General features: G+C 48.4%; 1 protein-coding gene across 2 annotated transcripts; it reads right to left on the minus strand.

Moving 5' to 3' along the window:
- Positions 1-2,342: 2,342 nt before the first annotated feature.
- LOC123086234 (beta-glucosidase-like SFR2, chloroplastic) lies at positions 2,343-12,753 on the minus strand. 2 transcript variants are annotated; one of them, XM_044507955.1, is made up of 11 exons: positions 12,476-12,753; positions 11,713-12,064; positions 5,087-5,225; positions 4,792-4,958; positions 4,464-4,685; positions 4,108-4,279; positions 3,794-4,027; positions 3,556-3,705; positions 3,239-3,368; positions 2,643-2,895; positions 2,343-2,553 (listed from the first exon to the last, which is right to left on the minus strand). In XM_044507955.1, exons 1-10 carry the CDS (start codon positions 12,666-12,668, stop codon positions 2,714-2,716), a joined length of 1,941 nt encoding a protein of 646 aa, XP_044363890.1. In that variant the 5' UTR covers positions 12,669-12,753; the 3' UTR covers positions 2,343-2,553; positions 2,643-2,713. The 2 variants fall into 2 exon arrangements, with proteins under 2 accessions (XP_044363890.1, XP_044363891.1); XM_044507956.1 differs by having other exon boundaries at positions 11,713-12,061; positions 12,476-12,746.
- Between the last annotated feature and the right edge of the window lie 15,230 nt (positions 12,754-27,983).

Below are 27,983 nucleotides of genomic sequence, written 5' to 3' on the forward strand. Positions count from 1 at the left end.
TGAGCTACACGAGTGTTAAGAGTATCTCCAACCGCGCTTCCAGAAAGACCTTCTTAGGCGTTTTTTTCATGCCGGCGCCGAAAAAATGGCCCAGTCGCGCTCCAGGAGCCTGATTTTCGCCGGCCTGGGCCGAAATCAGCGCCGACGGACCCAGGCCGAACCCGGCGCGCTGGGGGGTGCCGGGGCGAGTTGTTTTGGCGCGAAGCAGCCGCGGGCCCGCCGAGTCAGCGAGAACGGCGCTTCGTCGCCCTCATCGCCTTGGTTTTTGCGGAAATTAATGCCAAGGCTGCCGCGCTGCCGCCGCCGGTTAGCCTTGCCATTGATTCCTCATGGGCGGCGCGTCACGGGGCGACACGACGACGCCTCCCCTCCCGCGCAAGCGTACACACGGGCACGGCTATATAAGCCGGTAGCCTCCCTCGCCTCTGGTCACACCAGCCCTAGCCACCGAGCTCTCCCTCTCCCGTGCGCAGCCGCCGAGTCCTCCCTCTCCTGTGCGCCGCCTCCGAGCCCTCCGAGCACTCCGACAGCCCCGGCGATGGCCGAACGTTTTCCCGACGACGGCCAACGGCTTCGTCCACCGCTCGCTCCGCGAACAGGAGTCGTGGCTCCTGTTCGAGGCCAACATCCCGGCGCCACCGGACATATGCGCCGGGCCGACGGGGTGGAGGCTCAGCAACGGGGGAGTTCTCATTCCCCCGCTGCCCGACGCCGTGGCGCGCGCCCCTACTTCGCCGCCGAGGTAGAGCTCGTGCACGCCTCCCTCACCGACGAGCAACTCGCCCTCCCCCAGTACGCCGTCGACAACCACGCGGCGTGGGCGGCGTACTTCGAGCGCCGTCAGGAGCAGAGGCTGGCGTCCACCAACGGGGCGCGGGTGGTGGGCGGCACGAAGAACAGTGAGGGGCGCCGCGTGTGGTGGGGCGTCCCCGGCCGCACGCTCGAGGGCATGCTGACGCACCTTGAGGACGACAACAACCCGCCGCTGGCATACCCTCCCCCGGCGGCCGCCCCCGCCCACCGCCGACGCGCCGGGCAATGGATGCCCAGGAGGTTCGGCTCCGCCTCGGCTTCCTCCTCGCACTCCTCCTCACGGTCTTCTTCCCACTCCTCCGGCTCTCCGGCGCTGCTCGGCGTCAAGGCCGAGTCCGCGGCGGAGATGCCACTCGGCCGGCGCACTCGCAGCGCCGGCATGGTCATCAACGAGGGAGGCCGGCACGCCTCCTCGTCAGCTCCTCCGCGCTTCGTCAAGCCAAAGACGGAACCGGGTCTCGCGCCGGTGAAAACGGAGCCAGGGCTCCCCGCCGTGAAGACGGAGCACGGCGACATGGAGCTCGACGACGAGGCGGCCCTGAAATGGGCGCGCGAGGACTTCCTGAAGATGGAGAGGGAGCGCCAGTGCGCCGCCTGCGGCGCTTCGAGCAGCGCTGCCGGAGCCGCGACGAAGGTGGAGTCGTCGTCCTCGACGACAGCGACGGCGATGACGCGCCGCCGCCGCCACCAGTCCGCCATGGCGACGCCGGGCAGGGGTGCAGCAGGGACGGCCGCGTCAAGGAGGAGAAGGCCGCCGCCGCCGACGGCGGCGACTACTCGGCGTTCATCGATTTCTTTTTTTAGTTATATTTGCTATGTAGCCGTCGCGAACATGTCTAATATATGCCAAAGTTTGTCGAAATTTAGCCGTGTTTAACCGAACTTCGCCGGACGTTTTTTTTTTAAATTAGACGCGTCTGGGGACGGCCCTGGGGACCAACTCGCCCCAGGCCCTTTATTTGCGCCGGCTAGCCCCCAGGCGGCGATTTTAGGCGCCCCTGGGAGGCCAACGGCTGGAGATGCTCTAAATCCACTGTCTCGCTGCATCTTCTGCTGAGAGTTTTCCCTCTTACATGCAAGGCCATGTACACAAGTTAAGCGATAGTTAAATCTTTAAAGTCCTGACCTGCAATCTTATAGTACTTACTTTCCAAGGAGGCAAAAATCCTACAAGAAGAAACAGAACTGCTCAAAACTAATCATGAATATATTTTCTGAGGGGAGAATTTTTCCCATTATTTGTACCGCATATTTGGACACTAGGATACTCCAAGTAAGATGGCAGGGCTGATCACATGATGGTTGCACTGATTTAGACCATAAATAGCAGCCATTAACTCAATTGACTTGAACGTATATATGTGTTCAGATCTAGAAAAAACATGGAATCTGTACATATGGGTATCAAGATGCTCATATGCTCAGTGAAACGTTTCACTGGCATCGCGTTCAATTAAGAAGTGTGGAACCTACTTATGAGCTTAATTATATTGCAAAAAGACATTTTAATCTAGTAAATCATAAGGTAGTTGGTAAAAAAATCAGCTGCATCTTCAGTCAAATCAAGAATTTAACTTGTTTAGACGTTCTGGAGATAAGAATAAACTAAAGCAGAAGGAAATTACAAGGTGCTTCTACTATTACAGTGACCAGTATATAACCATGTACATTTAAAATGCAAAATGTGAAGCTTCCACTTGCCATAACTTCTTATGTGCTTCCTCCAGAGGAAATATTACCCTGCACAAATACAAAGTAATCAAGATAAACTTCTGAATAGGTCATGTGTACAGACAAAGGAACAACGAAACACACGGATATTGACTCACCAAAAGTTTGATGTTTTTTTTTATTGTAACCAAAGAAACAGAACTATGGATAGCAACTACAATAGCAGGTCTCAAGAAGAAATAGAGTAAGAAATTGCATCGTCCTCAATGTAGTGAATCTTCCTGCGTGGAAATGGCCGCATAACGCATCTTACAAAGCGACTCAAAGGATCCTGCAAGCCTTCCATTTCATAGTGGCCAAATCGCCAGTCCCGCAATACAAAAGTTCGCTCAATAGGCCGATCTAGACCCCCTGTAAGCCAAAGAAGACCAGTAATGCTTAGATTTGGGAAGCAAACACTGCAATACAACTCTCATTCTAGATAGCTGTTTTTTCTCAGCCCTCCCACAGCTCAATGAATAATTCAAACTGAGAATAGCTAAGCATATCTCAAACGTGATTATGATAACCAATTCAAGTGGAAATCTTAATCTTGAAGCTTAAGCAGAGGCCAGTAGCATTGACATATTTCATGACCAGTCAAAAGCAGTTGCAGGCCCTACTAATCAAGTTGTGTTTAGAAAAACAAGCCACCACCTATAGATCCTGACAGTTCACTTCTTTATAAGAATGCTTTAAGAGAATCAATATCTACCTGCATACATACGACCATGTTTATCTACTTCCCTGTAAAATGGGCGTGTTTTCTTCTGAATCGCAGCTTCTTGCAGTTCCCTCCAAGCAGATGTTCTGTCCTGTCTCGTAATTTTTCCAGTTGTGACAACCTGTAACAAATATGTGTGCTTAATAATAAACATGCACAAGAAAAGACAAACTATTGATGGAAACGACATGTCTAGCAATGTTTCACATTTTAAAGAACCAAAGTTTAACAAAAAAGAACACACCTATATTTTAGAAACAAGGAACAGACTTATCATGTTAGCAAGATTCGCTGAAACTAGAAGGTACCTTGGTGAACAAATAGTACGAAGGGCGAGGTTTCCGTGCTAGGTTATTAGCACGGTCAACAGAAACAAGCCCAAACTTGGGACCATAGCCATCAGCCCACTCCCAATTATCCGACGTTGTCCAGAATAGATAGCCAACCACACGCACACCCTTCAAACAAATATGGTTATGAGTGTGCTGAAGTTACACACATTCCTCATGAAGACATACTAAAATGCATGATTGACTAAGAACATACCATTAAAATGGCCGCATATATGGCTAACAGGTGCTCCAGTATATATGGTTTCCGAATCAGATCAGTCTCATCAGAAACTCCATTTTCAGTAATGATAAAAGGTATGTTTAAGCTCTTGTATCGCTCATTGAACTTAAGTAGGATGCGAAACAGCCCATCGGGATAAACTCCACGACCAGATTCACTGTACTCATCATTTTCCACGTGCTTTAGGCCAGGTCCTGATATTACCTCCTGCATTAAAGAGGGAATTTTTGAAATGTTGTCATATAGAGGACCAGGCAATTTATTTACGCAGACAGTACTCAACTCACCTGACCATAGTAATTGATGCCAATAAAATCCAGCTTATCACAGATGCTATCGATGAAAGGGAATAGGGTCATTGAGTTAGCTATTGTGACAGCCGCAACATCAAATAGACCATATGGCCGTGTAAACGATACATGATGTGAAACACCAACTATTGGCATCATTGCATTCTTGCTGCCATCAATAAAGAATGGTTAGATAAAGAGAGGAACACATTCTTGCATTGAACCCATCATCATTGCTTTCTTGCTACCAATCAGTAAATGAATGGTTAGGAAAAGAGGGGACACACACTCTATCTATTCAGCTCATAATAGTATATATATTAATTAATACAATGCCACAAGATCCTATTTACCTTTCTGAATGAATGTAGTCATAAGCTTCAGCATGCGCAACAGCAATCCAATGCAAAGCTTGATTATATACACCGGTTGGTAAAGCAGATGTTGCTACTTCAATTGCATTAGGATCCCCACCAGGCCAAGCTCCGGCACAATAAGTTAGCATCACAAACACATGTGGCTCATTGAAAATCACCCAGTAGTCCACTAAATCTGACACACGGTCAACAACAAGCCTACACAATAAAACCAACGCGATTGTTCAAGAGCCCATAAACAAGAAAAGAACATCCCAATGAAGAATGTATCTGTTTGACCAGTTTGACTGCCAGAGAAGAGTACCTTACAAAATCCATGAAATAATTAGCAGTTTTTTCCATCCTCCATCCACCATATTCCCCAGCCCAAGGTGGAAGTGAGTGATGAAATAGGGTAAGCATTACTTTCATCCCATGCTCATGAACTCTTTGAATGATCCATCTATACCGCTCAAGTGCTGCAAAATTAACCTAGAAAATACACAATGTATGTCTTTGTTTCAGCAATACAGAGATTTGCATGCTACAAAGGAAAGAAACAATGTAATGTTTTGGGAGGCATATGAAGTTCATAATCATGCTCCCATGCATCAACTTACCGAGCTCTTGAAATCTTCAGTTGGTTCCTTAGGCATTATTCTTGTCCAGTCTACGCCCATGCGGAAAACACTAACGCCGGTTTCCTTAGCAAGTTTCAACTCAGTATCAGGATCGGACCAAAATTTAAGCCTCTCTTGCCTGAAGAAATAGATTGAGTTCTGTTATGACCGGTTTGGTCTATATCAGGAAGAGGCCCACCAGGCATTAGTATTAGGGGCTTGGCCCACAAGTTATCTTAGGCAAGTTACCTTAGGCTAAAGTTATAAATACTAGTTGTAAGACACCGTTTGAGATTAAGCAATAAAGATATTATAATCTTCTGTTGCCCGGCTCCCCAAGGAGCCGGAACCCTAGCCGCCGCCGAACCCAACCCTAGCCGCGACGGCGCCTGCTCGCCGGCGCGCCCGCTCCAGCCCTCGTCCCCCTCCTCCTTGCCCATACAACCTGCGGCGAAGGCCTGGTAGGAACCCTAGTCCTACCAATTTGGTATCCAGAGACACCAGACCGATCATGTCGCTTCGTCCATCACCGCCGCCGCTGCCAAACACCACCGCCCCACCTACGCTGCCGCCAGCCCCTTCCGCGCCGATGCCGGCGAGCACGTCTGGGACCGCCACCCCGCCAGCGCCGACCACCACCGCGGCGGAGCCGCCCCCATCCTCTCGCCCGAGGAGGTGTCGGGCACCCTTCGGGAGCTTGTCCAGGCGGTCAAGGGCATCAGCCTCTATCTCACCGGGAACCAGCCCCCGCCGCCGAGCGCCGCCACCGCCGCTCCAGTGGCCCGCCCAGCCTTCCAGTCGCCCTACGGAGGGGCGCCCCGCCGCCGCTGCTGCTGCAGCACTACCCGTCCGCGGGGACTCCTCGGCCAGCGTGGCCGGCCACCACCACACCGCTGGGGGGCCCTCCCCAGCAGTTTCTACAGGCGCCCCCGCTGGCCACCTCGATGCTGGCTGCGGCGCCGCAGCACCACCAGGAGCCGCCACCGTCGACAGCACCACCACCCGCGCCCAGGCCCACTGGTCGGCCCCTGCACCAGGTGCAGTTTCCGCCATCGCCATCGCCAATTCCCGCGTGGGCGGCCGGCTCGTCTCCGGGCCTGGTGTATACCACGGCGCCGGAACACCCGACGCCCTCCCTTCGGTTTGACCGTCCCTCCGGCTCGGCGAACTACGGCCCGGAGATCCCCGACCCGGCACACGCGCTGCCGCCGACTGCAGCAGCCCTCGGGCACGGCGGTCCGATACCCCCTCGATTCGCCAAACTGGACTTCGCCACTTACGAGGGCACGGAGGACCCTCTCAACTGGCTCAACCAGTGCGAGCAGTTCTTTCGCGGGCAGCAGACGCTCGCTTCGGACCGTACCTGGCTCGCGTCCTATCATCTCCGAGGCGCGGCGCAGACCTGGTACTACGCCCTCGAGCAGGACGAGGGCGGCATGCCACCATGGGAGCGCTTCTGGGAGCTCTATCTCCTCCGGTTCGGGCCTCCTATCCGCGGGAGCCGACTGGCGGCCCTCGGCCGCTTACCTTTCACATCCACGGTGCAGGACTACGCCGACCGCTTCTAGGCCCTGGCGTGCCACGCGCCGGGCGTCTCCGCGACTCAGCACGCCGAGTTATTTGTGGGCGGTCTGCCAGACCATATTCGCGTGGACGTCGAGCTCCGGGATCCCCCCGACCTCCAGACGGCCATGTACTACGCCCGGGCTTTCGAGCAGCGGGCCCAGGCACTGCAGCAACCGTCCGGACGGGGCGGCCGCCAGCCCAGTCGACCAACGCCGACTCCTCCAGCACCGGGCCGGCCTCCTCCAGCCGCACCCCCGGCCACCACACGGACCTTCCGTCGGTTGTCACCGGCCGAGCAGCAGGAGCGTCGCCGTCAGGGCCTCTGCTTCAACTGCGATGAGCCCTACACGCCGACCCATGTCTGCCCCCGCCTATTTTACTTGGAGACGGTCGACTACACCGAGGCGGACGACTCGACCGACGCGCCACCACCACCCGAGGCGGCCGCGGACACGCCCGCGGATTCCAGGGCGACGGCGTGCGTCGTCTCCCTCCACGCCCTCGCTGGCATCCGTGGCGAGCGGACCATGCTGCTGCCGGTGATGATCCATGGTGAGCGGCTGGTGGCCCTGCTGGATACTGGCTCTACCCATAACTTCCTGCCCGAGGCGACCATGCGTCGGCTAGCCCTTCCGACGACGGGCGGGGAGCGCCTGCGGATCACGGTGGCGAACGGCGATCGCCTCCGGTGTCATGGGCTCGCCCGCGACGTTCCCATCTCCATCGGTGGCGAACACTTCTCCATCACCTGTGCAGGGATCGACCTTGGCTGCTTCGACTTCATCCTCGGGGTGGATTTTCTCCGGACCCTCGGTCCCATCCTGTGGGACTTCAACGCGCTCACGATGACGTTCTAGCGGCTGGGCCGCCGCATCCGGTGGGACGGCCTTGGAGGCGCTGCGCCAGCCGTGCCACACCTCCAGCTGGTCGCTGCGTCCTCGGAGGCCGAGCAACCCCTGCTGGATTCCCTTCTGCAGCAGCACAGCGACCTCTTCGACGAGCCACGGGGTCATCCACCCACTCGGGTGTACGACCATCATATTCACCTCATGCCGGGCACCACTCCCGTGGCGGTTCGGCCCTACCGCTACCCTCAGCTGCAGAAGGATGAGTTGGAGCGACAGTGTGCCCTTATGCTCGCCGCGGGCATCATCCGGATCTCCACGTCACCCTTCACCGCACCGGTGCTTCTCGTCTGCAAGTCGGACGACACGTGGCATTTCTGCATTGACTATCGCGCCCTGAACGCGCTCACGCTCAAGGAAAAGTTCCCTATACCGGTGGTCGACGAGCTCTTGGATGAGCTCCATGGGGTGAGCTTCTTCACCAAGCTCGATCTCCGGTCGGGCTATCATCAGGTGCGTATGCATCCAGACGACATCGCCAAGACGACGTTTCGCACCCACCGTGGCCACTTCGAGTTCTTGGTGATGCCCTTCGGCCTCGCCAACGCCCCAGCGACTTTCCAGGCCCTGATGAACGACGTCCTCCGACCCTACTTACGGCGGTTTGTGCTTGTTTTCTTTGATGACATTCTTATCTACAGCGCCACCTGGGCCGAGCACCTCCAGCACGTCGCCATCGTCTTCAACGAGCTTCGGGCGCACCACCTCCACCTTAAGCGCTCGAAGTGCTCGTTCGGGACACCTACCGTCGCCTACCTCGGCCATGTCATCTCGGCCGACGGGGTGGCTATGGACGCCGACAAGGTGGCGGCCGTCTCCGCATGGCCGACGCCTCACTCGCCGCGGGCTCTCCGCGGGTTCCTCGGCCTCGCCGGCTACTACCGGAAATTTATCCGGGAGTTCGGGCTCATCGCGGCGCCCCTCACGCGGTTGCTTCGCCGCGACGCTTTCGCCTGGGACGACGAGGCGACGACGGCGTTCGAGGCCCTCAAGGGGGCCCTCACGACGGGCCCCGTCCTCCAGATGCCCGACTTCGACCGCCCGTTTGTGGTGGACTGTGACGCCTCGGGCGCCGGTTTCGGCGCCGTGCTTCATCAGGGCGATGGGCCCCTCGCCTTCTTCAGTCGGCCTTTCGCTCCGCGCCATCTTAAGCTGGTGGCATACGAGCGGGAGCTCATTGGCCTTGTACAGGCCGTTCGTCATTGGCGGCCGTACTTGTGGGGACGGTCCTTCCGCATTCGCACGGACCACTACAGCCTGAAGTTCTTGCTGGACCAACGGCTGTCTATCGTGCCACAGCACCAGTGGATCAGCAAGCTCTTCGGCTTCGACTTCTCCGTCGAGTATCGGCCGGGCCGCCTTAACACCGTGGCTGACGCACTGTCCCGTCGTGACTCCGACCTCGCTCCCTCCGCCGACGAGTCCGCCGGGGCGGTCCTGTGCATCCGCTCCGGACCGACGTTCGGTCTCTTCGCCGACATTCGCCGCGCAACTGCGACGGCCGACGACGCCTTCCTTCTTCAGCAGCAGCTCACGGCCGGCGACCTGGAGGAGCCTTGGCGCTTCTCTGACGGACTACTTCTCCATGGGCGCCGGATCTTTGTTCCGGCGCATGATGATCTCCGTCACCAGGTGTTACAGCTCGCCCACTCGGTGGGTCATGAGGGTGTGCAGAAAACCCTCCATCGTCTTCGCACCGACTTCTACATCCCTGGCGATCGCGCCCTGGTCCGCGACTGGGTTCGGTCTTGTCAGACATGCCAGCGCAACAAGACGGAGACCCTGAGGCCGGCTGGGTTACTTCAGCCCTTGGAGGTGCCGTCTCAGGTCTGGGCGGATATATCCATGGACTTCATCGAGGGCCTCCCCAAGGTGGGCAGCAAGTCGGTCATCCTCACGGTGGTCGACCGCTTCTCCAAGTACGCCCACTTCATCGCGCTCGGCCATCCGTACACGGCGGCGTCCGTGGCCCGGGCCTTCTTCGACGGCATTGTCTGCCTACACCGGTTCCCTGCTTCGATCTTCAGTGATCGGGACCCAGTGTTCACGGGCCATGTCTGGCGCGACCTCTTCAGGATGGCGGGTGTCCAGCTCCGCCTGAGTACGGCGTTCCATCCTCAGACGGACGGTCAGTCCGAGGTGGTTAACAAGGTCATTGCCATGTATTTGCGTTGTGTGACACGTGATCGGCCTTGCGCGTGGGTGGACTGGCTCTCTTGGGCGGAGTACTGCTACAACACCTCCTATCACTCCGCCCTGCGCGCTAAGCCGTTTGAGGTGGTCTATGGTCGACCACCCCCGCCTATACTACCGATGGACCCGGAGACGGCTCGGACGGAGGTTGCTGGTGACCTTATCCGCACCCGTGACGAGATGCTTGCTGAGGTCCGTCAGCGTCTCCTTCAGGCCCAGTAGCTGGCCAAGCACTACTACGACGATCATCATCGCAAGGCGGAGTTCGCGGTGGGTGACTGGGTGTGGCTGCGTCTTCTCCACCGCTCTACGCAGTCACTTGACCCGCGCGCGAAGCGCAAGCTCGGCCCTCGCTACGCCGGGCCCTTCCCTATCTTGGAGCGCATTGGGAAGGTGGCCTATCGTCTTCAGCTTCCAGCCCACGCTCGCATCCACGACATCTTCCATGTGGGGCTGCTCAAGCCTTTCCGTGGCGAGCCACCGACGGCTCCTCCGGCGCTTCCTCCAACCGCCGATGGTCGCATTCTTCCAGAGCCGGCAAAGGTGTTGCAGGCACAGCTCTGTCGTGGCGTGTGGTTCGTCCTCGTTCAGTGGGCGGGCCTTCCGGAGGAGGAGGCTACTTGGGAGCAGCGTGAGGAATTCCGCCAACACTATCCAGACTTTCAGCTCGAGGACGAGCTGTTTGCGCAGGCAGAGAGAGATGTTATGACCGGTTTGGTCTATACCAGGAAGAGGCCCACCGGGCATTAGTATTAAGGGCTTGGCCCACAAGTTATCTTAGGCAAGTTACCTTAGGCTAAAGTTATAAATACTAGTTGTAAGACACCGTTTGAGATTAAGCAATAAAGATATTATAATCTTCTGTTGCCCGGCTCCCCAAGGAGCCAGAACCCTAGCCGCGACGCACCCAACCCTAGCCGCGACGGCGCCTGCTCGCCGGCGCGCCCGCTCCAGCCCTCGTCCCCGTCCTCCTTGCCCATACAACCTGCGCCGAAGGCCTGGTAGGAACCCTAGTCCTACCAAGTTCACAGACATGTGAGAGTTCATTTCACATAAGCAACCTTTTAGGCACAACACTGCCTGTGAAACAGCATCACCCAGATAATTGGACTGAATAAAAAGATGAATAGTAACATGAAGAATTATCATAAATAGATAACTGTAAATATGCACTTATGCACTTCTCTTGGCACCGTATTTACAAATGGAACTGGTATCTAAAGTAGGAAAAAGGCAATAACATGAGGAGATCATCAGCCAGTTAAGGCAAACTGAAGTACTTTCTTAGTGGGCGGTTTCTATAGGGGCGTACCCACATAAATCCGGCCAGGTGCACAGGACATTGGGTACAAATGCTAGTTAACATATACATATAGTCCATATGTGTGTGACATCCCTGATCCAAATAGCTAAACACTGGGCAGCCAGGCAGGCCCAGCCAACAGAAGCTGCGGGGTCTAGCTAGCAGCAGCTTGGCCAGGGAATGCGGGCTAGATAGCCCAGGCATCCAAAGACAGGATTCCCCCTTATGCTAGAAACTGATCCAAATCTTTGCGCTGCTCTTTGTTTTTGCAGCATCGTCAGGCCGTCTTTGTTCTGTAGAAGTGAGAATAGAGAAGGCGTTCTATTTTGCTATTGGAGTCTGATGTTTTATTATTGTTCAATTTTGTATGTCGATTAATGATTCAAGTAAACTCTTTATTTGGTAACTAATCATTTAGACTACTATATCTATCTAATTATGGTGTATTGTTAATTGTTAAAGTATCACTTTATGCATAGTATATAAGTTTTTTTTAAATCTACACATCTTTGATGTCTACACGTACATACATCCGATAACCTTTTCCCTGGGTCCGCCCCTGGGCTTCTTATCATGAAAAAGAGGCCTTGGATTACAAAACTGAACTAAACTATCTCTTCATTCAGAAACAGTTTTGCCATGAACATAGATGTACTTACGGGCATGGAACATTGTGCCAAGCAGCAACATTGTGGCTGCAGTTATCTCCACCACTAGATTCTTCACCCTCAGAAAACTTTTCAAATCCTCTGAGCATAGCCTCCATGGCTACCCTAAGAGGCTTCCTTTTCTCTCCATCGGTACCCTTTTCGTCCCCACTTAGCCTAGAAGATGGCTGAGAGCCTCCATCACCACCAGCAGAGGCCATCACTGCATCGACTTGTTTCTGGTTGCGCATGGACTCCTTGTCATCAACGGATTGTTCGGTCGCAAACTGAAGCCAAGCATCGTCCAGCCTGTCTTCAACATGCGCAGGCGCGGTCGCTAACCCGAAGAAGAAATCATCATCTTCTGCAAACAATTTGAAGCACCATCAATGATTTTTGATGCTACAAGTATGCTAAACAAAATGTGAAACATGGTTTTTAGTCTATTTCGATTTTTTTTCCAAAGTGTGAACAGAACTGTGCCAACGAAGATCCACAAATACAGTACTGCATGACAATGGCAAATCTGATCAGCCACACCCACAGCACCACAGTTTCCAAAAATGGATTGATTATAGGTTGATCAATTGGCAGACAATGAATTGGACCTTTCCGAAAAAAAAAATAGACAATGAATTGGCGAACCATACAACTACATCGATAACCCACCAAATTCATCGTTACCATATAGCTAAATCGCATCAATGTAGCGCCTTTCTCAGGAGGCAGATATTAAAAACATGGTTCAGTAAAGAGAACCGGGAGGAACGCGGACCTGCTGCGGTGGCGGAGGAGGGCAGGGAGCGGAAATCGACAACGGGGTCGGCCGACTCGTCGATGGGGCTACGGATGCGGCGGAGGTGGCGCCTCCGGAACCGCGCGTAGGAGGCCGCGTTTGCCGCCGTCGCGGCGGCCGCCGCAAGGACGATGAGCTTCGCGGCCACCGCCAGGAAGGCCGGCCATGGCATTTCCGTAAATACAACCACTCAGCCAGGTTTTATTTATTTTTCCTGGAGGAGAAGATAGGAGTGGCGGGAAGAGTACTGCGGCGCTCCCGGGGATGAGGATAGGGGCTTGGTCCGTTGGTTGAGGGCCCACAAGACACTTGGCGTTAGCAGGTGGTGTTCCCAGATTTTTCTAGGCCCACCAGTGAGTGCGACCGTTGACGAGAGTGTGAGACTTATCGTTTTTAACGGACTTTCTTGGATATTTTTTCCTAGACTTGCTCCAGTTCTTATAGTCCTCGCGTCACTAGATGGTTTATAAATAATAAATGTAATTATTATTATGATTGATGTTTGTTGCACTGTTATGACTAGAGATGAATAAGTCGGAAATTTTCTCGTAAAAAAAGCCCATCAAAACAGACATAGTATTTGTTCACGGACACGTCCGCAGCCAACCATCCAACCACAATACAAATAAATTTGAATATGATTCATACAAATACGATGAAATTCATGCAAACAAACATAAAGTTTGATAAAATTTCATCCGTAAAACTTAATAAAACCTAAACTGATTTGTAGCCGACGGTGACCTCGTCCGCCTGGCTGGACGGCGGCACCTTCATCGCCGTATGTGTTGTCATCATCATCGGAGTGATCCTTCCAACGACGAAAGGGCGCGGGGTGTCGTGGTTTTGTCACGGCAGATGTCCTCGTGAAAGGATGAAGTTTAGAGGCCACTGCAACTAGGAGGTCGCTTAAGAGGGATTGATTGGGAAACGAAGGACACAAATTTACCCAGGTTCGGCCCTCAGGATGGAAGTAAGGACCTACTTCTTGATTGATATTGCTGGAAATCTCAATTACAAGGGTGCGGATTCGCCAACCTAGCTCTCGATTAATCGTAATTTAGTCTTTTCGTCTCCAGAGGTTCTAACTGAGTCCGGGTTGTATTACGACCCGTGTTCTATCCCGCTTTCTACTTATCTCCCAAGTAAAAAAAGTCTTCGCCTTTTGAGCCTGCGTCAAGCCGACCCGTCATACTCCTTTACGAGCTGGCCTTTAACAAGCCATGCATTAGTCTTCGAGGCCTTCCTCATATATGTTGATCCGATGGGCCGAAGTGACCCATGAGCCGGCGTGCTCCTGGCCGAGTCATTTCTTCCTAGCCGGGTCACTCCGTGGGGAATGTCCCCAACATTAGCTTCCACTTTTGCTTGGATTTATTCATGCTAAACTTCATTCTGCAAAGAATATGAAAAGTAAAGAAAAGAAAAAAATATCAAAGGTTAAAAAACCCGGGTCTAGACTTGTGAGCGGGAATCCCTTGTTCATGTAATCTTCATCTTTTCGGTTTGTGTCTTCTTGGCCGGGTCAATAATTGCCAGCTTACGAAGCTTTCTTCAAACTTGGTGTTTTTTCCCTTTCCGCCCCATTTTTGTGACATCACTATGTTACCTTCATGTAATTAGGGCATGACATCACAACGGATCTTTTAAACATATATGTATATCTCGTCTGGCGCGAAAATCAAGGAGCCCTTTTAGCCACAATTCAATGCGCTCCCTGGAATTACGCGGCTGTCATTTCAGGTCCTTTGATCCTTATAAATAGGCCCGAGGAGCCCAGAGTTCACTTTTCCACCATCTCTGCTCCTTGTGCTTCTTCTTCCTTTCGCCCTCCCCCGACGCCGCTGCGCTTTCTCGAGCTCGCCGCCTTCGACGACAACCGGGACAACTAGACCGGCATCTCCGGACCTTCACTGGAACTACATCAACCGCCGCCGCTGCCGCCATCAGCTTTCTTCCCGTCTTCAGATCTGTAAGTATCCTTCTCCATTGTTCTTCATACAAAGCTCGCTTGAGTTCATATTAGTCCTCCACGATTCATCTTTAGAGGTCTAGATTTACTTCAATGAGATGATTAGATCTTCTAACATCCTTGCGCTCTATTTTTCCAATCTAGATTTCCTCCTGCCACGTTTGATAGATCTCATTGCTCCCTCCGTGTTCCGACCTTGCCATAATTAGGTCTTTTATTTTTATTTTCCAGTATTTTCTAGATCTATTTCTGTTTATGACTTGCTTCGTTATGAAATCCATTATCACTTTGCCGAAATTACGAGCCATGTCAGTGTCTCATGCCGGGTTAGTCCTTGGCCGGCTTGTAGAACCGTTGTACACCGCAATTTACTAAAACTTTAGCTTGTTTGGTACTAATGACCCAGCTACTTTCAGTCAATCCTAATATTTGCGTTGTCAACTGTCATGACCCGGAACATCTTCATGACTTGCCCGGCTCATATTTGTCTTTTTACTTTCTATAGTTTTAGACTTCACCGAAGACAAGAAAATGGCTCCTAGGACCAACAAGATAGTTAGCTGGGCCAAGTCCACTTCTTCTCAGTTGGAGACCTTGGTGAGCTCTGGAATGTTGCCGCCTCAAAACAAATCCATTGGCGCCCACCCGAAGAAGAAATTCATCCTCAACTAACTCAGAGCGATATCATCGTTTTCACTGACCACCTGGACGAGGTTTTCGCCCTTCCGGCTCAAAGTTATTCCGGGACGCACTTCATCATTTCATCATCAGGCCCCAAGATCTGGGTCCCAACTCTATTTCAAACTTGTGTCAGTTTCAAGTATTTTGCGAGGTGTATTTTGCAGAATGAGCCGTCCGTCAGCTTCTTTCAAGAATTTTTCTATTTCAACCATCAGATGGAGTACAAGAACGGCCCAAACATCGAACTTGGGGGCGTGATGCGGCTTCAACTACATTGATATTTCCCTAAAGAGGAAGGGATGATGCAACACATCTACAGTAGATATTTCCCTCAGTGCTGAGACCATGGTTATCGAACCAGTAGGAGAACCACGCAACACTACGTGAACGACACCTGCACACAAATAACAAATACTCGCAACCCGACGTATTAAAGGGGCTGTGAATCCCTTTCGGGTAACGGCGCCAGAAATTGGCAAGTAGACGGGATAAAATTGTAATAGATTGGATAAATAGATCTCACAGGAACGCGAGATATAATAAATACATAAAAATTGCAGCAAGGTATTTTTGGGTTTTTGGATTAATAGATCTGAAAATAAAATCAAATAAAAGTAGATCGCGAAGACAAATATAATAAAGAAGAGACCCGGGGGCCGTAGATTTCACTATTGGCTTCTCTCTCAAAAATAGCAACGGTGGGTAAACGAATTACTGTTGGGCAATTAATAAAACTTCAAATAATCATGATGATACCCATACAATGATCATTATATAGGCATCACATCCAATATTAGTAGAACGACTCCTACTTGCATCTACTACTATTACTCCACACACCGACCGCTATCCAGCATGCATCTAGTGTATTAAGTTCATGGAGAATTGGAGTAATGCAACAAGAACGATGACATGATGTTGACAAGATCTATTTATGTAGAAATAGACCCCATCTTGTTATCCTTAATAGCAACGATACATACGTGCCGTTTCTGAAGGAAATATGCCCTAGAGGCAATAATAAAGTTGTTATTTATATTTCTTTATATCATGATAAATGTTTATTATTCATGCTAGAATTGTATTAACTGGAAACTTAGTACATGTGTGAATACATAGACAAACAGAGTGTCACTAGTATGCCTCTACTTGACTAGCTCGTTAATCAAAGATGGTTAAGTTTCCTAACCATAGACATGAGTTGTCATTTGATGAATGGGATCACATCATTAGAGAATGATGTGATTGACTTGACCCATCCGTTAGCTTAACACTATGATCGTTTAGTTTATTGCTATTGCTTTCTTCATGACTTATACGTGTTCCTATGACTATGAGATTATGCAACTCCCGAACACCGGAGGAACACTTAGTGTGCTATCAAACGTCACAACATAACTGGGTGATTATAAAGATGCTCTACAGGTGTCTCCGATGGTGTTTGTTGAGTTGACATAGATCGAGATTAGGATTTGTCACTCCGATTGTCGGAGAGGTATCTCTGGGCCCTCTCGGTAATGCTCATCACTATAAGCCTTGCAAGCAATGTGATTAAAGAGTTAGTTACGGGATGATGCATTACGGAACGAGTAAAGAGACTTGCTGGTAACGAGATTGAACTAGGTATTGTGATACCAACGATCGAATCTCGGGCAAGTAACATACCGATGACAAAGGGAACAACGTATGTTGTTATGCGGTTTGACCGATAAAGATCTTTGTAGAATATGTAGGAGCCAATATGAGCGTCTAGATTTTGCTATTGGTTATTGACTAGAGATAAGTCTCGGTCATGTCTACATAGTTCTCGAACTTGTAGGGTCCGCACGCTTAACGTTCGGTGACGATCGGTATGATGAGTTTATGTGTTTTGATGTACCGAAGGTAATTCGGAGTCCCGGATGTGATCACGGACATGATGAGAAGTCTCGAAATGGTCGAGACATAAAGATCAATATATTGGATGACTATGTTTGGACATCAGAAAGGTTTCGAGAGAGTTCGGGCATATACCGGAGTACCGGGGGGTTACCGGAACCCCCCGGGGAGTCAATGGGCCTTAATGGGCCATAGTGGAAAGGAGGAGGAGGCGGCCAAGGTGGGGGTGCACCCCCCAAGCCCAATCCGAATTGGGAGGGGGGCGCCCCCCCTTTCCTTCTCTCCCTCTCCCCCTTCCTTCCCTCTCCTACTCCAACTAGGGAAGGGGGAATCCTACTCCCACCGGGAGTAGGGCTCCCCCCTTGGGCACGCCTAGGAAGCCGGCCCTCTCCCCCTCCTCCACTACTTTATATATGGGGGAAGGGGGCACCCCATAGACACACAAGTTGATCATTGATCTCTTAGCCGTGTGCGGTGCCCCCTCCACCATAATCCACCTTGGTCATATCGTCGTAATGCTTAGGCGAAGCCCTGCACCGGTAGCTTCATCATCACCGTCATTACGCCGTCGTGCTGACGAAGCTCTACCTCGACATTCAACTGGATCGAGAGTTCGTGGGACGTCACCGAGTCGAACGTGTGCAGATCGCAGAGGTGCCGTACTTTCGGTACTAGGATCGATTGGATCGTGAAGACGTACGCACTACTAGGAAAAGGGCTATAGATGATATGGCCACTAATGGCGCACCGGACATGTGGTGCGCCATTACTATATTCTAATGGCGCACCATGTGTTGGTGCGCCATTAGTAATATATTACTAATGGCGCACCTGGTGTGTGGTGCTCCATTAGTAGTTTTGAAAAAAAATAAAAAAAATTGTTACTAATGGCGCACCGTGGTATAGTGCGCCATTACTAGTTGACATAGTAATAGCGCACCACACCCACCGTGCGCCATTAGTAGTTTTGAAAAAAAAATAAAAAAATTTGTTAGTAATGCCGAGCCCCACCTCCCCTCGCCCCCCTCCCCTCGCCGCCCCCTTGCCCCACCTCCCCTCGCCCCGTCGCCCCACCGTCCCAACCACCCACCGCCGTCGCCACCCGCCACCGCCCCCTGGCCCCACCGCCCCTCGCCCTGTCGCCCCCACCACCCGCCACCGCCCTGACGCCGCCGCCCCGACCCCCGCCGGACTCCACCCCTGCCGGACTCCACCCCCGTCGCCCCCACCCCCGCCGCCCTGACCCCCGTCGGACTCCTCAACGTCTTCGCCTTCCTCCTCGCCGTCGGCGCCGAGCAGCGACGCAGCACCGTACGCCCCCCGACCCTCCTCCTCCCCTTGCCCCCCGCCTGCGCCGGGGTTGACGGCCCCTTCTCTGTCTCGCAGGGCAAGGTCTCCGGCGCCTCTACGACACCGACGCCTCCACCGTCTACGACGTCTGCGCCTTCTTCCACCTCTGGCCACCGCGGCCTCACAGTCGATCCGCGTCACCTCGTCAACCCCGGCCCCGCACGAGCTCGCCATCATCTTCCTCTCGGTGAGCTGCACCGGTTCCCCTTCCCCCCCTTCGATTTCATCGCCGTGGAGTGTCGCACCACCGTGCCCCAGCTCCTGGTTGCCGCCCCCCGTGGCCGTGCTCCCCTCGGCCCCTGGCCCCGCCCTGGCCCCGCCCAGGCGCGCTCACCGCACCACGACCGCGCCTCCACTACGCTCGGGCCGCGCCTCCACTATGTATTTTGTCCAGCCATTGTTTTTTAGTGCAAATTTCTCGTGTATGTGTGTGTGATCGATTCTATTCTGCCTAACCTTGTGTCTTGTGTGATCGATTCTATTCTGCATAAGTGGATGGAGCATCTGTAGATGCAGGTGCTTGGTTAGCGTAAATTGCAGGGTGCAAGGGGAGGGAGTTAGTACTGATTATGGTAGGATTATGGTAGGATGAGTGTCATAAAACTTAAACATGCTGCCAATCTTGTGGGTTCCTTTGTACCTTGAGATCATTCCTTGTTGGCAAAATGCAGTTTCCGTAAGACATAGATCTCTCCTTCGTAGCGGCCTTACAAATGTGTGTAAATCTAACCGGTGGAATGCATAACACGTAGCTAAGCAGCCTGAAAGCAGACACAATGCAACAAGTATCAGTGGTAATTTTTTCTCTTTCTTGGAAAGGTGCACACCAGGATCTCTTGGCATTAGTTAGGGATGCTAACCCATTCATGAGTTGGGTGACCTGGCTGTCTGGCTTAAGTTGGAGGCTGCAACGGAAGAGTTCATTCAGAAAAAAATACAGGCTTTAAAGATGTTTGTGAGTTTCTAGTTCCAAGATATCAAGAGGAAGACAAGTCTTCTAGAATTGTTAAATCTAGTGATGTGATTAAAGATGACATTGCTACTGAACCTAGTGACATCGAAATAGCTGATGTGTCTAACAGTAATTAGTCTCTGAATTTTGACAGTGCAGACTACTTCTTTTCATACCTATGCAGCTTTATCTTGCCTCATAATTTGAGTTTATTTGTTTTACTGATGCTATTTGTAAAATTGTAATTGCGCTTACGGATAATGCCCCTTGATTTTGCTTTCTGCCTAGACTAACTCTATCTACAACCTCTTGTATGTATTTTTCCCGGATGTTTATCTAAACTAGTTTTTGTCCTTTTATTTATAAATAACCAAACAAGTTTCTTCTACTTATAAAGAGTGCTGGAGCTCATGGCCTTGCCTAAGAAAAACCATCTATAATTGCTAAGTTTAGAATAATAGGTGAGCAACTTTGTCTCGGGTATACAATGCAAACTTCCAGACCATAAGCTAGATACACTAGTCAGCAAAAAAATTGTCGCACTGATGTCCCATTCTGAAGTCTCAGTCCATGTATACTGACCGAGCCATCATACTGCTAGCTAGTTTTTTCTTTTCTTTAGATGAATGTTTTTATACTGCTAGCTAGTTGCCTACTTTGCATTTTTTGACGACTAGTGGTACTAATAAATTCAACTAGAGCCATCATATGTCCACAAGTGCATTGGTGTAGTTGATTATCTTCTGCTCAAAATTTATGCTGCTATAATGTTGTATGATAATGTTGTAAGGGTACTAATTGGTCTCTTCTGCTGCTTATCAGAGATGGGGGGAAGCAGCCACCGCCGCTCTGCCTCACCGGAGTACGAGTTGGATGCTTTCGAGTTCTTCAGTATCATACTTGGGACTTCAGTATCAGCCACGAGGCAAGTATATAAAACGAGAGATCTCCCCTTCACCCATCTCATTATGATAACTCTATTGTTTGCTACATCACTCCTTGTCCCAAAATGCAGAGGCTGCCTGACACTTTTATGAACATGCTGGGTGAAGATCCGCCAGATAATGTGAAGCTCCGACAGGCCAGCAGCGGGCTTCGCAGGCTGTGGGACGTAGAGTTGGTGATCGAGGAGGGCCACATGTACCTATGCCGTGGTTGGGAGAAGTTCTACAGTGCCTACGACCTGCGGACCGGGTACTTTCTTCTCTTCAGGTACGACGATGATGCCACAATGCTCATCGTGAAGGTTTTCAATGCGACTATGTGTCGCATGCGCTACGCTGACGACAAAGATGCCAGTGCGTTCTGCCTCTTCTTATTCCTCTACATTTCGCTTTGTCTCACATCGATTGTTAACGGTCATTGTTGCATTTGGACAGGCAATGGGAGCAGCAGCAGCGACACTGGCTACAGCCAAAGCAACAGCGATTATGGCTGTAGCAAAAGCAACAACGATTCTGGCTTTAGCGAAAGCAGCAGCGATTCTGACAACAAGAAGGATGATCCGGACTGGAGTGGGGGAGAAGAGGAGCAGAGTGGGGATGAGGAGCTGCAGGATGACGATGGGCATCAGGCTGAGGATGACCTAGTGCTGGTGGTGGCTGGCCAAGGGCAAGAGATGGTGGTGGCTGACCATGGGCAAGAGATGGTGGTGGCTGACCATGGGCAAGAGATGGTGGTGGCCGACCATAAGCAAGAGATGGTGGTGCCTGAGGATGACCTAGCGATGGTCGTGCCCGTCCTGCCTGAAGGTGGCCTCGCGATGGTGGTGGTGCCTGACAATGACCACGCACCGGTGGTGGCGCCGGCGATCCCACAGCTGAGCGACATGACCACGCCAATTGTGGTAGAAGACTACATCCCACAGCTGTCTCCACCGCCTCGCCGCTCTTGGCGCATCAGGCTAAGAAAGGAGAAGGAGAAGAACAATGAGAACTGAACTATGTCAGGTATGTCAGATCTCCAAAATGATATATATATATATATATATATATATATATATACTTAGTTACCTGTTATCTCTAATATGCTTAGTTTCCTATAGGTTAGCTCCAAAATTACTTATGTTAGCACAAAATGATCAAGTTTACATAATAAGCTTATAGTCTTCTTCTTATTCTTCTTCTTTTCCAAAATGACATATGTTAGCTTCATTTTACCTAAGTTGGCTCTAATATGCTAACTTAGAGCTTATATGCTTAGTTTCCTATAGGTTAGCTCCAAAATTACTTATGTTAGCACAAAATGATCAAGTTTACATAATAAGCTTATAGTCTTCTTCTTAATATTCTTCTTTTCCAAAATGACATAGGTTAGCTTCATTTTACCTAAGTTGCCTCTAATATGCTAACTTAGAGCTTATATGCTTAGTTTCCTATAGGTTAGCTCCAAAATTACTTATGTTAGCACAAAATGATCAAGTTTACATAATAAGCTTATAGTCTTCTTCTTCTTATTCTTATTCTTATTCTTATTCTTCTTCTAGTATTCTTCTAGTGTTCTTCTTCTTCTAGTATTCTTCTAGTCTTCTTCTTCTAGTATTCTTCTAGTCTTCTTCTTCTTCTTCTCTTCTTCTTCTTCTCTTCTTCTTCTTCTTCTTCTTCTTCTTCTTCTAACTTTTTGTTTATCATTTTGCAGATTTGATTTAATTCACGGAAGCTTGCATGGATGGAGTGCTTCATTTCCATTTGTGTTTTTATTTTGTATCAATGTGAAACTTTTGTGAATTGATGGATAACGGTGTTGGATGATGAACAATGTGAAACTTTTGTAATATGTAACGATGGAACTATGTGTTGGCTATGTATGTATATATGATGAAACTTGTGTGTTGGATATGATTGTTATATGGATGCTTGTTGTATATATGTGTGTTGGATATCTCATATGTGAAATAGTGACCTGAGATTAAGAAAAAAAATGATTTTTTAAAAAAAAAATGTTACTAATGGCGCACTTTCATGTGGTGCGCCATTAGTATACCAGATACTAATGGCACACCTGTGGTGCGCCATTACTAAAATATACTACTGGCGTGGTACTAGTGGCGCACCAGTAGTGCGCCATTAGTAGGAAAAACTGGTGCGCCACTAGTAGCCCTTTTCCTAGTAGTGACGACTACATCAACCGCGTTGTCATAACGCTTCCGCTTACAGTCTACAAGGGTACGTGGAAAACACTCTTCCTCTCTCGTTGCTATGCATCACCATGATAGATCTTGTGTGTGCGTAGGAATTTTTTTGAAATTACTGCGTTCCCCAACGGTGGCATCCGAGCCAGGTCTATGCGTAGATGTTATATGCACGAGTAGAACACAAAGGAGTTGTGGGCGTGGGTATATACATATTTCTTGCCGTCACTAGTTGATTCTTGATTCAGCGGTATTGTTGGATGAAGCGGCTCAGACCGACATTACGCGTACGCTTACGCGATACTGGTTCTACCAACGTGCTTCGCACACAGGTGGCTAGTGGGTGTGTGTTTCTCCAACTTTAGTTGAATTGGTTTCAATGAACAGGGTTCTTTCTAAAGATCAAAAAGCAATCACTATACTATGTTGTGGTTTTGATGCGTAGGTAAGAACGGTTCTTGCTAGAAGCCCGTAGCAGCCACGTAAAACTTGCAACAACAAAGTAGAGGATGTCTAACTTGTTTTTGCAGGGCATGTTGTGATGTGATATGGTCAAGACATGATGAGATATAAATGTTGTATGAGATGATCATGTTTTGTTAAAGTTATCGGCAACTGGCAGGAGCCTTATGGTTGTCTCTTTATTGCATAAGATGCAAGCGCCATATAATTGCTTTACTTTATCGTTGTGCGATAGCAATAGTTGCAAAAGCAATAGTTGGCGAGACAACCATGTGACGACACGTTGATAAAGATCAAGATAATGGAGATCATGGTGTCATGCTGGTAACGATGGAGATCATGACGGTACTTTGGAGATGGAGATCAAAGGCACAAGATGACGATGGCCATATCATGTCACATATTTTGATTGCATGTGATGTTTATCCTTTATGCATCTTATTTTGCTTAGTACGACGGTAGCATTATGAGATGATCCCTTAATAAAAATTTCAAGGTATAAGTGTTCTCCCTGAGTATGCACCGTTGCAACAGTTTGTCGTGCCGAGACACCACGTGATGATCGGGTGTGATAAGCTCTACGTTCAAATACAACGGGTGCAAGCCAGTTTTGCACATGTAGAATACTCGGGTTAAACTTGACGAGCCTAGCATATGCAGATATGGCCTCGAAACACTGCGACCGAAAGGTTGAGCGTGAATTAATAACCCACAAGTATAGGGGATCGCAACAGTTTTCGAGGTTAGAGTATTCAACCCAAATTTATTGATTCGACACAAGGGGAGCCAAAGAATATTCTCAAGTATTAGTAGCTGAGTTATCAATTCAACCACACCTGAAAACTTAATATCTGCAGCAAAATGTTTAGTAGCAAAGTAATATGATAATAGTGGTAACGATAGCAAAAGGTAACAGTAGCAAAAGTAATATTTTTGGTTTTTGTAGTGATTGTACCAATAGCAACGGAAAAGTAAATAAGCGAAGAACAATATAGGAAAAGCTCGTAGGCATTGGATCGATGATGGAGAATTATGCCGGATGCGATCGATCATGTGACAGTCACAACATAGGGTGACACAGAACTAGCTCCAGTTCATCAATGTAATGTAGGCATGTATTTCGAATATAGTCATACGTGCTTATGGAAAAGAATTTGCATGACATCTTTTGTCCTACCCTCCCATGGTAGCGGGGTCCTATTGGAAACTAAGGGATATTAAGGCCTCCTTTTAATAGAGTACCGGACCAAAGCATTAACACATAGGGAATACATGAACTCCTCAAACTACATTCATCACCGGTAAGTATCCCGATTATTGTCACTTTAGGGTTAACGGATCATAACACATAATAGGTGACTATAGACTTGCAAGATAGGATCAAGAACTCTCATATATTGATGAAAACATAATAGGTTCAGATATGAAATCATGGCACTCGGGCCCTAGTGACAAGCATTAAGCATAGCAAAGTCATAGCAACATCAATCTCAGAACATAGTGGATACTAGGGATCAAACCCTAACAAAACTAACTCGATTACATGATAAATCTCATCCAACCCATCACCGTCCAGCAAGCCTATGATGGAATTACTCACGCACGGCGGTGAGCATCATGAAATTGGTGATGGAGGAAGGTTGATGATGACGATGGCGACGGATTCCCCTCTCCGGAGCCCCGAACGGACTCCAGATCAGCCCTCCCGAGAGAGTTTAGGGCTTGGCGGCGGCTTCGTATCGTAAAACGCGATGAATCCTTCTCTCTGATTTTTTCTCCCCAAAAGTGAATATATGCAGTCAAGGTGGATGTCGATGGAGCATCAAGGGGCCCACGAGGCAGGGGGTGCGCCCAGGGGGGTAGGGCGCACCCCCCATCCTCGTGAATAGGGTGTGGCCCCCCTGACGTGGATATTTCTTCCAGTATTTTTTATATATTCCAAAATAATTCTCCGTTGATTTTTAGGTCATTCCGAGAACTTTTATTTCTGCACAAAAATAACATCATGGCAATTCTGCTGAAAATAGCGTCAGTCCGGGTTAGTTCCATTCAAATCATGCAAGTTAGAGTCCAAAACAAGGGCAAAAGTGTTTGGAAAAGTAGATACGAGGGAGACGTATCAACTCCCCCAAGCTTAAACCTTTGCTTGTCCTCAAGCAATTCAGTTGATAAAATGAAAGTGATAAAGAAAAACTTTTACAAACTCGGTTTGCTCTTGTTGTTGTAAATATGTAAAGCCAGCATTCAGGTTTTCAACAAAGATTATGAACTAACCATATTCACAATAACATTTAGGTCTCATGTTTACTCATATTAATGCCATAATCAACTAGCGAGCAATAATAGTAAATCTCGGATGACAAGACTTTCTCAAAACAATCATGATATGATATAATAAGATGGTATCTCGCTAGCCCTTTCTAAGACCGCAAAACATAAATGCAGAGCACCTTTAAAGATCAAGGACTGACTAGACATTGTAATTCATGGTAAAAGGGATCCAGTCAAGTCATCCTCAATGTAAACTAACAGTAATGGATGCAAATGACAGCGGTGCTCTCCAACTGGTGCTTTTTAATAAGAGGATAATGACTCAACATAAAAGTAAATAGATAGGCCCTTCGCAGAGGGAAGCAGGGATTTGTAGAGGTGCCAGAGCTCGGTTTTGAAATAGATATGAATTATATTTTGAGCGATATACTTTCATTGTCAACATAACAACCGAGAGATTTCAATATCTTCCATGCTACACACATTATAGGCGGTTCCCAAACAGAATGGTAAAGTTTATACTCCCCCTTCACCAACAAGCATCAATCCATGGTTTGCTCGAAACAACGAGTGCCTCCAACTAACAAGAGTTCCGGGGGAGTTTTGTTTGCAGTTATTTTGATTTAATTTGTATAAAGCATGGGACTGGGCATCTGCTACCTCTTGAGCACTTGCGTTGGTTTTTCCATGAAGAGGAAAGGGTGGTGTAGCAAAGTAGCATAAGTATTTCCCTCAGTTTTTGAGAACCAAGGTATCAATCTAGTAGGAGGCTACGCGTGAGTCCCTCACACCTACACAAAACAAATAAATCCTCGCAACCAACGCGATAAGGGGTTGCCAATCCCTACACGGTCACTTACGAGAGTGAGTAGATATGATAAGATAATATTTTTGGTATTTTATGATAAAGATGCAAAGTAAAATAAAAGGCAATGAAAATAACTAAGTATTGGAAGATTAATATGATCAAGATAGACCCGGGGGCCATAGGTTTCACTAGTGGCTTCTCTCAAGAGCATAAGTATTTTACGGTGGGTGAACAAATTACTGTTGAGCAATTGACAGAATTGAGCATAGTTATGAGAATATCTAGGTATGTTCATGTATATAAGCATCATGTACGAGACAAGTAGACCGACTCCTGGCTGCATCTACTACTATTACTCCACACATCGACCGCTATCCAGCATGCATCTAGAGTATTAAGTTCATAAGAACAGAGTAACACCTTAAGCAAGATGCCATGATGTAGAGGGATAAACTCATGCAATATGATGAAAACCCCATCTTGTTTATCCTCAATGGCAACAATACAATACGTGCCTTACTGCCCCTACTGTCACTGGGAAAGGACACCGCAAGAATGTTACATCCCAAAATTTTAAAATTTGGAATGTTATATTATATATATAGTTTTGTTTGATTGTTGTGTGATTGATTGACTGAAAGTGAGTGAATTCGAAACTGTTTGAAAGTTAAATGAGAGGGAATAAAAGGACTTTCCCAAACTTTCATTCTTTCATTCGTGATCTCCATGAAATTCAAATTCTTTTCACCATAAAACCCTAGAGAGAAGATGACATAACTTCTTCCATTTATTTAAATGAAAAGGGGTGTTGAAAATATTTGAATTTCATTTGAAAATATTTCCAATTCTGAAACTTTATGCAACTCAATGATTTTCATGAGAAGATAAAATGACTTCTTCAAAACATATGAAATATGAATTGGGAGTTTAAAAGGATCAAATTTAAAGTCCTTTTGGAAATTATTTTCAATTTGGAGTTATTTGGATTTATTTTTCAAATTATTTTTCTCCACAAGTAAAATATATGAAAAATAGGGTAACATGATTCCCTACATCAGAAAATTGGAGAGAAGTGTTTTTGAAATTATTTTGGTATTTCTAAAATGGTTTTTATTGGGTTTTATTATAGAAGTAGCACTATTTGAATTATATGAATTTTTGTGGATTTTATGTGACACTAGGAAAATGTTCATGTTGTAGAAAATCCTTTTTCTGAAATTTTTGATATATAATATGCCTATATATAATTTTATTTTATTTTCGTTTTTCGGTCTTGCTTCTGTTTCTATTCAAAAGAAATATAACTGTACATGCGGCCCGTCCCTAAATGTTGCGTACGTGCGCATCATAGTACCAGCGGGCGCCCCATTTTTTTTCTTTTCCTATATGGGCCAGGCCCAGCCAGCCTTTTCATTTTTTTTACTTACTTAGGCCGAATTTTGTTAAAAATAGAAAAACTGCAGCCCGTGTAAGGCGCGGCCGAGGCCTTTAGGCCCGTGCGAGGCGTTAGCCTTTTTCTTCTCTGTTTCGTATATTTTCATTTATGTTTAGTCCCACATTGCTTAGCCTTTGAACCTTAAACCTTTTTTCCACCTATAAATATAGACCCATAGAGCCTCCAAAAATCATCCGATTCAGATTAAATCAATATTTTGGTTTGACTAGATTAATTTAAGAAAAATATATTTTTCCTCTCCGGTGCGACTTCTGGAAATTATCTCCTCTCTCCGAAGTCGTCTTTTCTCTACCTTATAAAGGTATTTTTTTGTTTTTTATACTTTCGTAGTTTATTATTTCTAGACTAATACGATAGAATCATTAGATTATCAATTAGTCTAGTATTTATACATTAGACCTTAGCCGCAGCTATTTTTCTTCCGTAAAACAGCTTGGCTCTTATTTTTCAAATAGCCATAACTCTTCACTCATTTATCCAAATTAGATGAAACCAGCGCCTGTAGCTTCGTCTTGTTTTCACCTATC

The sequence above is a fragment of the Triticum aestivum genome, chromosome 4A, assembly GCF_018294505.1.
Source record: "Triticum aestivum cultivar Chinese Spring chromosome 4A, IWGSC CS RefSeq v2.1, whole genome shotgun sequence".
NCBI lineage: Eukaryota > Viridiplantae > Streptophyta > Magnoliopsida > Poales > Poaceae > Triticum > Triticum aestivum.